The following is a 15000-nucleotide window of genomic DNA, read 5'->3' on the forward strand; positions in this document are numbered from 1 at the left end:
TACATAACATCATGTATATAGTAGTGGAGTACATAACATCATGTATATAGTAGTGGAGTACATAACATCATGTATATAGTAGTGGAGTACATAACATCATGTATATAGTAGTGGAGTGGAGTACATAACATCATGTATATAGTAGTGGAGTACATAACATCATGTATATAGTAGTGGAGTACATAACATCATATATAGTAGTGGAGTGGAGTACATAACATCATGTATATAGTAGTGGAGCACATAACATCATATATAGTAGTGGAGTGGAGTACATAACATCATGTATATAGTAGTGGAGTACATAACATCATGTATATAGTAGTGGAGTACATAACATCATGTATAGCCTAGTGGAGTACATAACATCATGTATATAGTAGTGGAGTACATAACATCATGTATATAGTAGTGGAGTACATAACATCATGTATATAGTAGTGGAGTACATAACATCATGTATATAGTAGTGGAGTGGAGTACATAACATCATGTATATAGTAGTGGAGTGGAGTACATAACATCATGTATATAGTAGTGGAGTACATAACATCATGTATATAGTAGTGGAGTACATAACATCATGTATATAGTAGTGGAGTGGAGTACATAACATCATGTATATAGTAGTGGAGTGGAGTACATAACATCATGTATATAGTAGTGGAGTACATAACATCATGTATATAGTAGTGGAGTACATAACATCATGTATAGCCTAGTGGAGTACATAATATCATGTATATAGTAGTGGAGTACATAACATCATGTATATAGTAGTGGAGTACATAACATCATGTATAGCCTAGTGGAGTACATAATATCATGTATATAGTAGTGGAGTACATAACATCATGTATAGCCTAGTGGAGTACATAACATCATGTATATAGTAGTGGAGTACATAACATCATGTATAGCCTAGTGGAGTACATAACATCATGTATATAGTAGTGGAGTACATAACATCATGTATATAGTAGTGGAGTACATAACATCATGTATATAGTAGTGGAGTACATAACATAATGTATATAGTAGTGGAGTACATAACATAATGTATATAGTAGTGGAGTGGAGTACATAACATCATGTATATAGTAGTGGAGTACATAACATCATGTATAGCATGGTGGATTGGATTAAAAGGTCAACAAATAACTGTATTCATCTATGGTCCCATGTGTTTTTTATTGAATAAACTTTTGTAATTTTAACAGGACAATCTGGGATACCTACGTTCATGCTTTTCAAGGCCAGTTGACCCTGTGCGTCTGCAATATTGTCCTATATGTTTAATAACAGGTCTGAATGGACTGTGCGTCTGTAATATTCGTAGTGTAACAGTGGGGAGGATGTTGTCTATAGGATGCTTCGTGTTGCCTGGTCATCTATGAGAGGTTCTCCACCTCTCTCTCTGTCTCTCTCTGGGCCCTGGAGAGGAGAAATCACACAGAAGAAGAGAGGAAACATAACAAGCTCTTCATGAGAGAGAGAGCAAGAGAGAGAGAGAGAGAGAGGGCAGAGAGAGAAATAGAGAGAGAGAAACAGGTGGAGAGAGAGATGGAGTCAGTCAAGGTCATTACTCAATATACAAAATACCATAGGCTTTTTGGGGTCCAACTTAAGGTCAAGAGAAAATGAAATGAAAAATAGGTTTTCATTGAACAACAAACAACATGTGTTCTAAATGCCAACATGTACCCTAGATAGTGCACTACCAGGACCATGTGTACCCTGATCGAAAGAGGTGCACTAAAAATGGAATAGGGTGCCATTTGGTACTCAAGGCTAAGAGAACAAGGCTTTACTATGAACAACACAATATTGGTTAAAGGTTGGTTTTAGTTAATTTATACACTTTTTCAGAGTTTCTACCTCAGTTCATTTTGTGGTTGTTTGACAGCCATATATCTCCCACTGTAATCCAGACTACAAATACATCTCACATCAACTGTCACGCTTTCTCTCTAGTCAATTATGTAGTAAAGGTACTGTTCATATTGTGAGGTCAAAGTAATCTCCTACTGAGAAAGATCACACTTAAATAAATAGTACACTTCCCTATAGGCTCTCTGGTCTAAAGTAGTGTACTGTACAGGGAATAGGATTGTGTAATCAACTATTTAGCAGAGATGCTGTTGATGGAAATAGCCTCTTACCAAGATAAAAGGCACAGTTTGGGAAATGTCCCCCTGTTCGATGGTGATTGATTGATTTGTTTTATTTTCAGTCCATATGGTTTTATGAGACACTATTTGTTGAGTACGTGTGTGACAAAACATACTTACCCATTGGTTCTTAAAGTATATTACCCATGGGTTCTTAAAGAATATTACCACCCATGGGTTCTTAAATAATATTACCACCCATTGGTTCTTATTAAAGTATATTACCACCCATTGGTTCTTATTAAAGTATATTACCACCCATGGGTTCTTAAATAGTATTACCACCCATTGGTTCTTAAAGAATATTTCCCATTGGTTCTTACAGAATATTACCACCCATTGGTTCTTACAGAATATTACCACCCATTGGTTCTTATTAAAGTATATTACCACCCATTGGTTCTTATTAAAGTATATTACCACCCATGGGTTCTTAAATAGTATTACCACCCATTGGTTCTTAAAGAATATTTCCCATTGGTTCTTACAGAATATTACCACCCATTGGTTCTTACAGAATATTACCACCCATTGGTTCTTACAGAATATTGCCACCCTTTGGTTCTTATTAAAGTATATTACCACCCATTGGTTCTTACAGAATATTACCACCCATTGGTTCTTACAGAATATTACCACCCATTGGTTCTTACAGAATATTACCACCCATTGGTTCTTACAGAATATTACCACCCATTGGTTCTTACAGAATATTGCCACCCTTTGGTTCTTATTAAAGTATATTACCACCCATTGGTTCTTAAAGAATATTACCACCCATTGGTTCTTACAGAATATTGCCACCCTTTGGTTCTTATTAAAGTATATTACCACCCATTGGTTCTTACAGAATATTACCACCCATTGGTTCTTACAGAATATTACCACCCATTGGTTCTTACAGAATATTACCACCCATTGGTTCTTACAGAATATTACCACCCTTTGGTTCTTATTAAAGTATATTACCACCCATTGGTTCTTAAATAATATTACCACCCATTGGTTCTTACAGAACATTACCACCCATTGGTTCTTAAAGAATATTACCACCCTTTGGTTCTTATTAAAGTATATTACCACCCATTGGTTCTTAAAGAATATTACCACCCTTTGGTTCTTATTAAAGTATATTACCACCCTTTGGTTCTTACAGAATATTACCACCCATTGGTTCTTACAGAATATTACCACCCATTGGTTCTTAAAGAATATTACCACCCATTGGTTCTTACAGAATATTACCACCCATTGGTTCTTAAAGAATATTACCACCCATTGGTTCTTAAAGAATATTACCACCCATTGGTTTTTACAGAATATTACCACCCATTGGTTCTTAAAGAATATTACCACCCATTGGTTCTTACAGAATATTACCCATTGGTTCTTATTAAAGAATATTACCACCCTTTGGTTCTTATTAAAGTATATTACCACCCATTGGTTCTTACAGAATATTACCACCCATTGGTTCTTAAAGAATATTACCACCCTTTGGTTCTCATTAAAGTATATTACCACCCATTGGTTCTTAAATAATATTACCACCCATTGGTTCTTATTAAAGAATATTACCACCCTTTGGTTCTTATTAAAGTATATTACCACCCATTGGTTCTTAAATAATATTACCCATTGGTTATTAAATAATATTTCCCTTTGGTTCTTATTAAATAATATTACCACCCATTGGTTCTTACAGAATATTACCACCCATTGGTTCTTACAGAATATTACCACCCATTGGTTCTTAAATAATATTACCACCCATTGGTTCTTACAGAATATTACCACCCATTGGTTCTTACAGAATATTACCACCCATTGGTTCTTACAGAATATTACCACCCATTGGTTCTTAAAACCTCTACTGACTCCCCATCTCGCATGCGGGAGCGTAATCATCACCTGACACTAATTAGCATAACGCAACGGACATAAATATCCCTAAAAAATATTCCTATTCATAAATATCACAAATGAAATATACTGAGACACAGCTTAGCCTTTTGTTAATCACCCTGTCATCTCAGATTTTTAAAATATGCTTTACAGCCAAAGCTAGACAAGCACTTGTGTAAGTTTATCGATAGCGTAGCATAGCATTATGCCTTGCTAGCAGCAGGCAAACTTGTCACGGAAATCAGAAAAGCAATCAAATTAAATTGTTTACCTTCGATGAACTTCGGATGTTTTCACTCACGAAACTCCCAGGTAGATAGCCAAAGTTCATTTTTTCCCAAAATATTATTTTTGTAGGCGAAATAGCTCTGTTTGTTCTTCAAGTTTGGCTGAGAAATTGCCCGGAAATTGCGGTCAACACAACGGCGAAAAATATAATATCGACAGAAACATGGCAAACGTTGTTTATAATCAATCTTCAAGGTGTTTTTCTAATATCTATTCGATAATATATCCATCGGGACAATTCATTTTTCAGTAGGACCGATTGGAGTAATGGCTACCTCTGCATTTTACGCGAGAATCTCTCTCGGAGCCACCATGTGACCACTTACGCAATGTGGCCGCCTACGGCTATTCTTCAACAGAAATGCGTAAAACTATGTCACAATGATGTAGACACATTGGGGAATACGTAGAAAGCGTAAGCTCGTTGATGGCACATTCACAGCTGAATAGGGACTCATTGGAACACAGCGCTTTCAAAACCTGGGGCACTTCTGACTCTAGATGGACTCTATATTGTCCTCAGTTCTGACTCTAGATGGACTCTATATAGACCTCAGTTCTGACTCTAGATGGACTCTATATAGACCTCAGTTCTGACTCTAGATGGACTCTATATAGACCTCAGTTCTGACTCTAGATGGACTCTATATAGACCTCAGTACTGTCTCTAGATGGACTCTATATATACCTCAGTTCTTGCTCTGGATGTATTTACCTTTGGTAGTTCTAGGCTCCTTTTGGATCCTGAATGTTGTATCCACTGCTTGTGTCTGATCTACTGTGTGTCATAACCCCATACTAAACACAAACTCTTTTACTCTGACCCCGGTCGGTGTCCTGACTCTGATCTCCTTTACTCTGAACCCCATCGGTGTCCTGACTCTGATCTCCTTTACTCTGACCCCTGTCGGTGTCCTGACTCTAATCTCCTTTACTCTGACCCCTGTCGGTGTCCTGACTCTAATCTCCTTTACTCTGACCCCTGTCGGTGTCCTGACTCTAATCTCCTTTACTCTGACCCCGGTCGGTGTCCTGACTCTGATCTCCTTTACTCTGAACCCCGTCGGTGTCCTGACTCTGATCTCCTTTACTCTGACCCCGGTCGGTGTCCTGACTCTGATCTCCTTTACTCTGACCCCTGTCGGTGTCCTGACTCTGATCTCCTTTACTCTGACCCCTGTCGGTGTCCTGACTCTGATCTCCTTTACTCTGACCCCCGTCGGTGTCCTGACTCTATTCTGTATCCTCCCTACTCTATTGTCTGTTTCATAATTCTTATTATTTAACTAGGCAAGTCAGTTAAGAACAAATTCTTAACTGCCTGTTCAGGGGCAGAACGACAGATTTGTACCTTGTCAGCTCGGGGATTCGAACTTGCAACCTTTCGGGTACTAGTCCAACACTCTAACCACTAGGCTACCCTGCCGCCCCAATGTATCCTGACTCTATTCTGTATCCTCCCTACTCTATTGTCTGTTTCCTAAATGTATCCTGACTCTATTCTGTATTGCAGGTCTGACTCCTCTATCTGGCCTACCTCGAGACAGTCCTAACTGTAGTCTCTATGGTTTGTGTTGCAGGTCTGACTGGTCTGTGTCCTACCTCTAGACAGTCCTAACTGTAGTCTCTATGGTCTGTGTTGCAGGTCTGCCAATCATGCAGGTGAAAATAGATATCTCCAGACAGCAGGTTGAGAAGATCTTTGGTCTGGACGACTATTGGTGCCAGTGTGTCGCCTGGAGCACTACGGGAACCCAGAAGAGCCAAAAGGCATATGTCAGGATCGCCTGTAAGTGTTACTCTGATATAAAGCCTACATCAGGATCGCCTGTAAGTGTTACTCTGATATAAAGCCGACATCAGGATCGCCTGTAAGTGTTACTCTGATATAAAGCCTACATCAGGATCGGCTGTAAGTGTTACTCTGATATAAAGCCTACATCAGTATCGGCTGTAAGTGTAGAGTAGATTTAGGCCGATAACCCGCTAATTATCAAAATCCAGAAAAGAGACGTTAAATTCTACAGCCACCTAAAATAAAGCGATTCCCAAACCTTCCATAACAAAGCCATCACCTACAGAGAGATGAACCTGGAGAAGAGTCTCCTAAGCAAGCTGGTCCTGGGGCTCTGTTCACAAACACAAACACACCCTACAGAGCCCCAGGACAGCAGCACAATTAGACCCAACCAAATCATGCGAAAACAAAAAGATAATTACTTGACACATTGGAAAGAATTAACAAAAAAACAGAGCAAACTAGAATGCTATTTGGCCCTAAACAGAGAGTACACAGCGGCAGAATACCTGACCACTGTGACTGACCAAAACCACTGTTTACTGTTAATTTTGATTGGTTATTTCACTTTATATATTCACATTATATATTATCTACCTCACTTGCGTTGGCAATGTAAACACATGTTCCCCATGCCAATAAAGCCCTTGAATTGAATTGAATTTAATTGAGAGAGACATAGAGAGAGAGAGAGGGAAGGAGAGAGAGGGAAGGAGAGAGAGGGAAGGAAGAGAGAGAGGGAGAGAGAGAGGGAAGGAGAGAGAGGGAAGGAGAGAGAGAGAAGGAGAGAGAGGGAGAGAGAGGGAAGGGAGAGAGAGGGAAGGAGAGAGAGAGAGAGAGGAGAGAGAGGGAGAGAGAGGGAGAGAGAGAGAGAGAGAGAGAGGGAAGGAGAGAGAGAGAGAGAGGGGGGGAAGGAGAGAGAGAGAGAGAGAGAGAGAGAGAGAGAGAGAGGGAAGGAGAGAGAGAAGGAGAGAGAGGGAGAGAGAGAGGGAAGGAGAGAGAGAAGGAGAGAGGGAGAGGGAGAGGGAGAGGGAGAGAGAGAGAGAGAGAGAGAGAGGGGGAAGGAGAGAGAGAGAGAGAGAGAGGGGGAAGGAGAGAGAGAGAGAGAGAGAGAGGGAAGGAGAGAGAGAGAGAGAGAGAGGGGGAAGGAGAGAGAGAGAGAGAGGTCGAGAGAGAGGGAAGGAGAGAGAGAAGGAGAGCGAGAGAGAGAGAGAGAGGGAGAGAGAGAGAGGGAAGGAGAGAGAGAGAGGGAAGGAGAGAGAGTGGTCGAGAGAGAGGGAAGGAGAGAGAGAGGGAGAGCGAGAGAGAGACATCCCCCATCCACAATCCACAGCATCAGACAGTTTATGTCTGTTTTTGTTCCTCCCTCTATTAATTCACATGAATATGCATTATTCCAGACAGAACAGACAGGAACAGAGGAATACTCTCATTACCTCTAAAAAGAAACAAAGTTTAAAGATAAGGACACACACACACACACACACACACACACACACACACTCACCTACACCCACCCACCCGCCCTCCCCACCCACCCGCCTCACTACCCATGATCCATCTGGACAGGAGACAGGTCTTTATGTTTCACTACCCATGATCCATCTGGACAGGAGACAGGTCTTTATGTTTCACTACCCATGATCCATCTGGACAGGAGACAGGTCTTTATGTTTCACTACCCATGATCCATCTGGACAGGAGACAGGTCTGTAGGTCTTTATGTTTCACTACCCATGATCCATCTGGACAGGAGACAGGTCTGTAGGTCTTTATGTTCCACTACCCATGATCCATCTGGACAGGGGACAGGTCTTTATGTTCCCCTACCCATGATCCATCTGGACATGAGACAGGTCTTTATGTTTCACTACCCATGATCCATCTGGACAGGAGACAGGTCTGATTCCATATGTGTTACTTCATAGTTTTGATGTCTTTGCTATTATTCTACAATGTAGAAAATAGTAAAAATCAAGAAATCCCCTTGAATGAGTAGGTGTGTCCAAACTTTTGACTGGTACTGTATATATAAAAACCCTCACTGCCCCCAAAATGATGTGGAAACTGAGCTGCACTTCCTAACCTCTTGCCCAATGTATGACCATATTAGAGAGACATATTTCCCTCAGATTACACAGATCCACAAAGAATTTGAAAACAAATCCAGTTTTGATTAACTCCCATATCTACTGGGTGAAATACCACAGTGTGGAATCACAGCAGCAAGATGTGTGACCTGTTGCCACAAGAAAAGGGCAACCAGTGAAGAACAAACACCATTGTAAATACAACCCATATTTATGAGAGAGAGAGAGGGGTATAGAGAGAGAGAGAGAGAGAGCGAGGGGGGTATAGAGAGAGAGAGAGAGAGAAAGAGAGAGCAAGAGAGAGAGAGAGAGACATTGTGTATTCTCTGCTTTCTCCAGAGTAGGAAACTGTGTCTATGTGATTCAATGAAGAGGAGGAAAAATAAATACATTCTTTGTCTACAAGAGAAACCAACATGTTTCTTTTTTACTTCCCCTCCGAGACACACATCACTCAGAGGTGGTATCACAGCACAGGGCCAGACACAGGGCCAGACACAGGGCCAGAGACAGGGCCAGACAAAGGGCCAGAGACATTGCCAGACAAAGGGCCAGAGACAGGGCCAGAGACAGGGCCAGAGACAGGGCCAGACAGGGCCAGACACAGGGCCATACACAGGGCCAGACACAGGGCCAGACACAGGGCCAGACTTAGGGCCAGAGACAGGGCCAGACACAGGGCCAGACAGGGCCAAACACAGGGCCAGACACAGGGCCAGACAAAGGGCTAGACACAGGGCCAGACACAAGGCCAGACACAGGGCCAGACAGGGCTAGACACAGGGCCAGACACAGGGCCAGACACAGTGCCAGACAAAGGGCTAGACACAGGGCCAGACACAGGGCCAGACACAGGGCCAGACACAGGGCCATTCACAGGACCAGACACAGGGCCAGACACAGGGCCAGACACAGGGCCAGACACAGGGCCAGACACAGGGCCATTCACAGGACCAGACACAGGGCCAGACACAGGGCCAGACACAGGGCCAGACACAGGGCCAGACACAGGGCCAGACACAGGACCAGTTAAGGGTGTTTGCTCAAGGTCACAGCAGCAGGGCCAGGCCTAGGGCCATTCACAGGGCCAGACACAGGGCCAGACACAGGGCCAGACACAGGGCCAGTTAAGGGTGTTTGCTCAAGGGCACAGCAGCAGGGCCAGACACAGGGCCAGACACAGGGCCAGACACAGGGCCAGACACAGGGCCAGTTAAGGGTGTTTGCTCAAGGTTACAGCAGCAGGGCCAGACACAGGGCCAGACACAGGGCCAGACACAGGGCCAGACACAGGGCCAGACACAGGGCCAGTTAAGGGTGTTTGCTCAAGGTCACAGCAGCAGGGCCAGACACAGGGCCAGACACAGGGCCAGTTAAGGGTGTTTGCTCAAGGTCACAGCAGCAGGGCCAGACACAGGGCCAGACACAGGGCCAGACACAGGGCCAGACACAGTGCCAGACACAGGGCCAGACACAGGGCCAGACACAGGGCCAGTTAATGGTGTTTGCTCAAGGTCACAGCAGCAGGGCCAGGCACAGGGCCAGACACAGGGCCAGACACAGGGCCAGACACAGGGCCAGACACAGGGCCAGTTAAGGGTGTTTGCTCAAGGTCACAGCAGCAGGGCCAGGCACAGGGCCAGACACAGGGCCAGACACAGGGCCAGACACAGGGCCAGACACAGGGCCAGACACAGGGCCAGTTAAGGGTGTTTGCTCAAGGTCACAGCAGCAGGGCCAGACACAGGGCCAGACACAGGGCCAGACACAGGGCCAGACACAGGGCCAGTTAAGGGTGTTTGCTCAAGGGCACAGCAACAGGGCCAGACACAGGGCCAGACACAGGGCCAGACACAGGGCCAGACACAGGGCCAGACACAGGGCCAGTTAAGGGTGTTTGCTCAAAGGTCACAGCAGAAAGACTGACTGCAGCCTCATGCAGCTTTTTCATGTTTTCTCGTGTTTATTTTGTGTTGTTGGTGTTTTTCATTGTTCCAGGTCACTTGTAGGAGAGGGTTTCTGACTTCAGCGAGATTTCCCAAATATATACATCTTCAATAAATCCGTTTTTTTCCCTCTGTGTTTTGATGATTTTCTTGTCTTCCCACCTTTTTCAGACCTGAGGAAGAACTTTGAGGAGGAGCCAATGGGGAAGGAAGTCTCGTTGAACCAGGAAGTGTTGTTACGCTGTCATCCTCCAGAGGGCGTACCACCAGCTGAGGTGAGAGATGGACTGTTGTCCGATTCTCTACTTTTTTTATTCCAATTCTTTTTTAAATAATCATGAATTTCAAAGCACTTCAAACATAAAGCTTTCAGGGCTGGTTCTCAGGACTGGGGCTCTCAGGACTGGGTCTCTCAGGGCTGGTTCTCAGGACTGGGGCTTTCAGGGCTGGGTCTCTCAGGGCTAGGGCTCTCAGGACTGGGTCTCTCAGGGCTAGGGCTCTCAGGACTGGGTCTCTCAGGGCTGGGGCTCTCAGGGCGGGCTCTCAGGGCTGGCTTTCAGGACTGGGTCTCTCAGGGCTGGGGCTCTCAGGACTGGGCCTCTCAGGGCTGGGGCTCTCAGGGCGGGCTCTCAGGGCTGGCTTTCAGGACTGGGGCTCTCAGGGCTGGGGCTCTCAGGGCTGGGGCTCTCAGGACTGGGGCTCTCAGGACTGGGTCTCTCAGGGCTGGGGCTCTCAGGACTGGGCCTCTCAGGGCTGGGGCTCTCAGGGCTGGGCCTCTCAGGGCTGGCTGTCAGGACTGGGGCTCTCAGGGCTGGGGCTCTCAGGGCTGGGGCTCTCAGGGCGGGCTCTCAGGGCTGGCTTTCAGGACTGGGGCTCTCAGGACTGGGGCTCTCAGGGCTGGGCCTCTCAGGACTGGGGCTTTCAGGGCTGGGGCTCTCAGGGCTAGGGCTCTCAGGACTGGGTCTCTCAGGGCTGGGGCTCTCAGGACTGGGCCTCTCAGGGCTGGGGCTCTCAGGGCGGGCTCTCAGGGCTGGCTTTCAGGACTGGGGCTCTCAGGGCTGGCTTTCAGGACTGGGGCTCTCAGGGCGGGCTCTCAGGGCTGGCTTTCAGGACTGGGGCTCTCAGGGCTAGGGCTCTCAGGGCTAGGGCTCTCAGGGCTGGGGCTCTCAGGACTGGGGCTCTCAGGGCTAGGGCTCTCAGGACTGGGGCTCTCAGGACTGGGGCTCTCAGGGCTAGGGCTCTCAGGACTGGGGCTCTCAGGACTGGGGCTCTCAGGACTGGGGCTCTCAGGGCTGGGGCTCTCAGGGCTGGCTTTCAGGACTGGGGCTCTCAGGGCTGGGGCTCTCAGGGCTGGGGCTTTCAGGACTGGGGCTTTCAGGACTGGGGCTCTCAGGGCTGGGGCTCTCAGGGCTGGGGCTCTCAGGGCTGGGGCTCTCAGGACTGGGGCTCTCAGGGCTGGGGCTCTCAGGGCTGGGGCTCTCAGGGCTGGTTCTCAGGGCTGGTTCTCAGGGCTGGTTCTCAGGACTGGGGCTCTCAGGGCTGGGGCTCTCAGGGCTGGGGCTCTCAGGGCTGGGGCTCTCAGGGCTGGGGCTCTCAGGCCTTAGTACTTACTGGCAAATCTGCAGGTTCATCCCCAACTACTCAGACAGCACAGGGACTAACTACCTGGAACATCTAGCTACTCTGAAACAGTATAGGAATACATTGTTACATTGTACCAGCACAAGAAGCTACAATAGGTAATCACACAGCACAGACCAGTAGAAGAATAGCAAGCAACACTGTCTGTGGGACACTTAGGGACCACTGTCTGTGGGACACTTAGGGGCCACTGTCTGTGGGACACTTAGGGACCGCTGTCCGTGGGACAACTTAGGGACCACTCTCTGTGGGACACTTAGGGATCACTGTCCGTGGGACAACTTAGGGACCACTCTCTGTGGGACAACTTAGGGACCACTGTCTGTGGGACACTTAGGGACCACTGTCTGTGGGACACTTAGGGACCACTGTCTGTGGGACACTTAGGGACCACTCTCTGTGGGACAACTTAGGGACCACTGTCCATGGGACAACTTAGGGACCACTCTCTGTGGGACAACTTAGGGACCACTGTCCATGGGACACTTAGGGACCACTGTCTGTGGGACACTTAGGGACCACTGTCTGTGGGACACTTAGGGACCACTCTCTGTGGGACAACTTAGGGACCACTGTCCATGGGACACTTAGGGACCACTGTCTGTGGGACACTTAGGGGCCACTGTCTGTGGGACACTTAGGGGCCACTGTCTGTGGGACACTTAGGCACCACTGTCTGTGGGACACTTAGGGACCACTGTCTGTGGGACACTTAGGGGCCACTGTCTGTGGGACAACTTAGGGAGCACTCTCTGTGGGACAACTTAGGGACCACTGCCTGTGGGACATCTTAGGGACCACTGTCTGTGGGACACTTAGGGACCACTTAGGGACCACTGTCCGTGGGACACCTAGGCACCACTGTCCGTGGGACAACTTAGGGACCACTGCCTGTGGGACATCTTAGGGACCACTGTCTGTGGGACACTTAGGGACCACTTAGGGACCACTGTCTGTAGGACAGCGTAGAAACCAGTAGCAGAATAACCAGAATGTTTTTTGAATAGTACAGGGACAGTCAGAGGTGTTCATACATGGCACCCTATTCCCTACATAGTACACTACTCTATGGACTCTGGTCAAAAGTAGGGCACTACTATGGGCTCTGGACAAAGGTAGGGCACTACTATGGGCTCTGGTCAAAAATAGGGCTCTACTTTGGGCCCTGGTCAAAAGTAGGGCGCTATATATGGAATAGGGTGTCATTTCAGACACTGCATGGAGCAACAGCAGAAAAAGCCAGACACTGTCCAACAGGATATGGCATCAAGCTAGCTAGCTAGCCAGAGAACATTATGGTTGTTAGAGCCACTCCATCAGAGTTCTGGGATTCTGAACAACAACAAGCTAGCTAGTCAGAGAACATGATGGTTGTTAGAGCCACTACATCAGAGTTCTGGGACTCTAAACAACAACAAGCTAGCTAGCTAGAGAACATTATGGTTGTTAGAGCCACCCCAATAGAGTTCTGGGACTCTAAACAACAACAAGCTAGCTAGCTAGAGAACAGTATGGTTGTTAGAGCCACTCCATTAGAGTTCTGGGACTCTAAACAACAACAAGCTAGCTAGCTAGAGAACAGTATGTTTGTTACAGCCACTCAATAGCTAGCCAGAGGACAGGATGTAACAGCAATGTCATTCTGCTCTGCCAGGTTTGTGTAGGAGCAGCTGGGAGCATGTGAGGAAAGCAGCCCCTGTCCAACAGCAGAGACAGAGCATTGGTTCTGTTGGAGACAACAAGGTTCAGGGATCGTCACAGTAGCAATAGGACCGGAGGTGGTCAGGAGGACACAGCACACGGACAGAGAGTAGCAGAGAAACAGCCAGAAAAGATCTGACAAGTCACACGGACTGCAGAGGAAGCCGGAGAGATGCTAGCTACTCTAAAAACAGAATAGGAGCAGCAGCAGTTCGACTAGCTACTTTAAAAACAGAATAGGAGCAGCAGCAGTTCGACTAGCTACTTTAAAAACAGAATAGGAGCAGCAGCAGTTCGACTAGCTACTTGGAGAAGGGATCCCTCAGAGAAACACAAACTGGACCAGCTACTCTCACAGGGATTAGACTGGACATAACCTGACAGAGACATAGCTACTCTCACAGGGATTAGACTGGACATAACCTGACAGAGACATAGCTACTCTCACAGGGATTAGACTGGACATAACCTGACAGAGACATAGCTACTCTCACAGGGATTAGACTGGACATAATCTGACAGAGACATAGCTACTCTCACAGGGATTAGACTGGACATAACCTGACATAGACATAGCTACTCTCACGGGGATTAGACTGGACATAACCTGACAGAGACATAGCTACTCTCACAGGGATTAGACTGTACATAACCTTAGACAGAGACATAGCTACTCTCACAGGGATTAGACTGGACATAACCTGACAGAGACATAGCTACTCTCACAGGGATTAGACTTGACATTGCTTTACAGAGACATAGATACTCTCACAGGGATTAGACTGGACATAACCTGACAGAGACATAGCTACTCTCACAGGGATTAGACTGGACATTACATTTACATTTACATTTAAGTCATTTAGCAGACGCTCTTATCCAGAGCGATTTACAAATTGGTGAATTCACCTTCTGACATCCAGTGGAACAGCGACTTTATAACCTGACAGAGACATAGCTACTCTCACAGGGATTAGACTGGACATAACCTGACAGAGACATAGCTACTCTCACAGGGATTAGACTGGACATAACCTGACAGAGACATAGCTACTCTCACAGGGATTAGACTGGACATAACCTGACAGAGACATAACTACTCTCACAGGGATTAGACTGGACATAACCTGACAGAGACATAGCTACTCTCACAGGGATTAGACTGGACATAACCTGACAGAGACATAACTACTCTCACAGGGATTAGACTGGAAATAACCTGACAGAGACATAGTTACTCTCACAGGGATTAGACTGGACATAACCTGACAGAGACACATGTAGAATTCACCATATGTATCTACCTCTGAAAGGAAATAACCCTACAGACAGAGACATAACTACTCTACTCTATCTACCTCTGAAAGGAAATAACCCTACAGACAGAGACATAACTACTCTACTCTATCTACCTCTGAAAGGAAATAACCTGACAGACAGAGACATAACTACTCTACTCT

The 15000-nt window shown here is 46.3% G+C and overlaps 1 protein-coding gene across 1 annotated transcript in view; it reads left to right on the forward strand.

Moving 5' to 3' along the window:
- LOC135545392 (netrin receptor UNC5A-like) overlaps positions 1-15000 on the forward strand; it is a 517562-nt gene that overhangs the window by 182231 nt on the left and 320331 nt on the right. Inside the window, 2 exon segments of the mRNA XM_064972999.1 lie at positions 6010-6153; positions 10370-10473. Of these exon segments, the coding sequence (XP_064829071.1) occupies positions 6010-6153; positions 10370-10473 (248 nt within the window).

This window comes from Oncorhynchus masou, chromosome 9 (assembly GCF_036934945.1).
Source record: "Oncorhynchus masou masou isolate Uvic2021 chromosome 9, UVic_Omas_1.1, whole genome shotgun sequence".
Classification (NCBI taxonomy): Eukaryota; Metazoa; Chordata; class Actinopteri; order Salmoniformes; family Salmonidae; genus Oncorhynchus; species Oncorhynchus masou.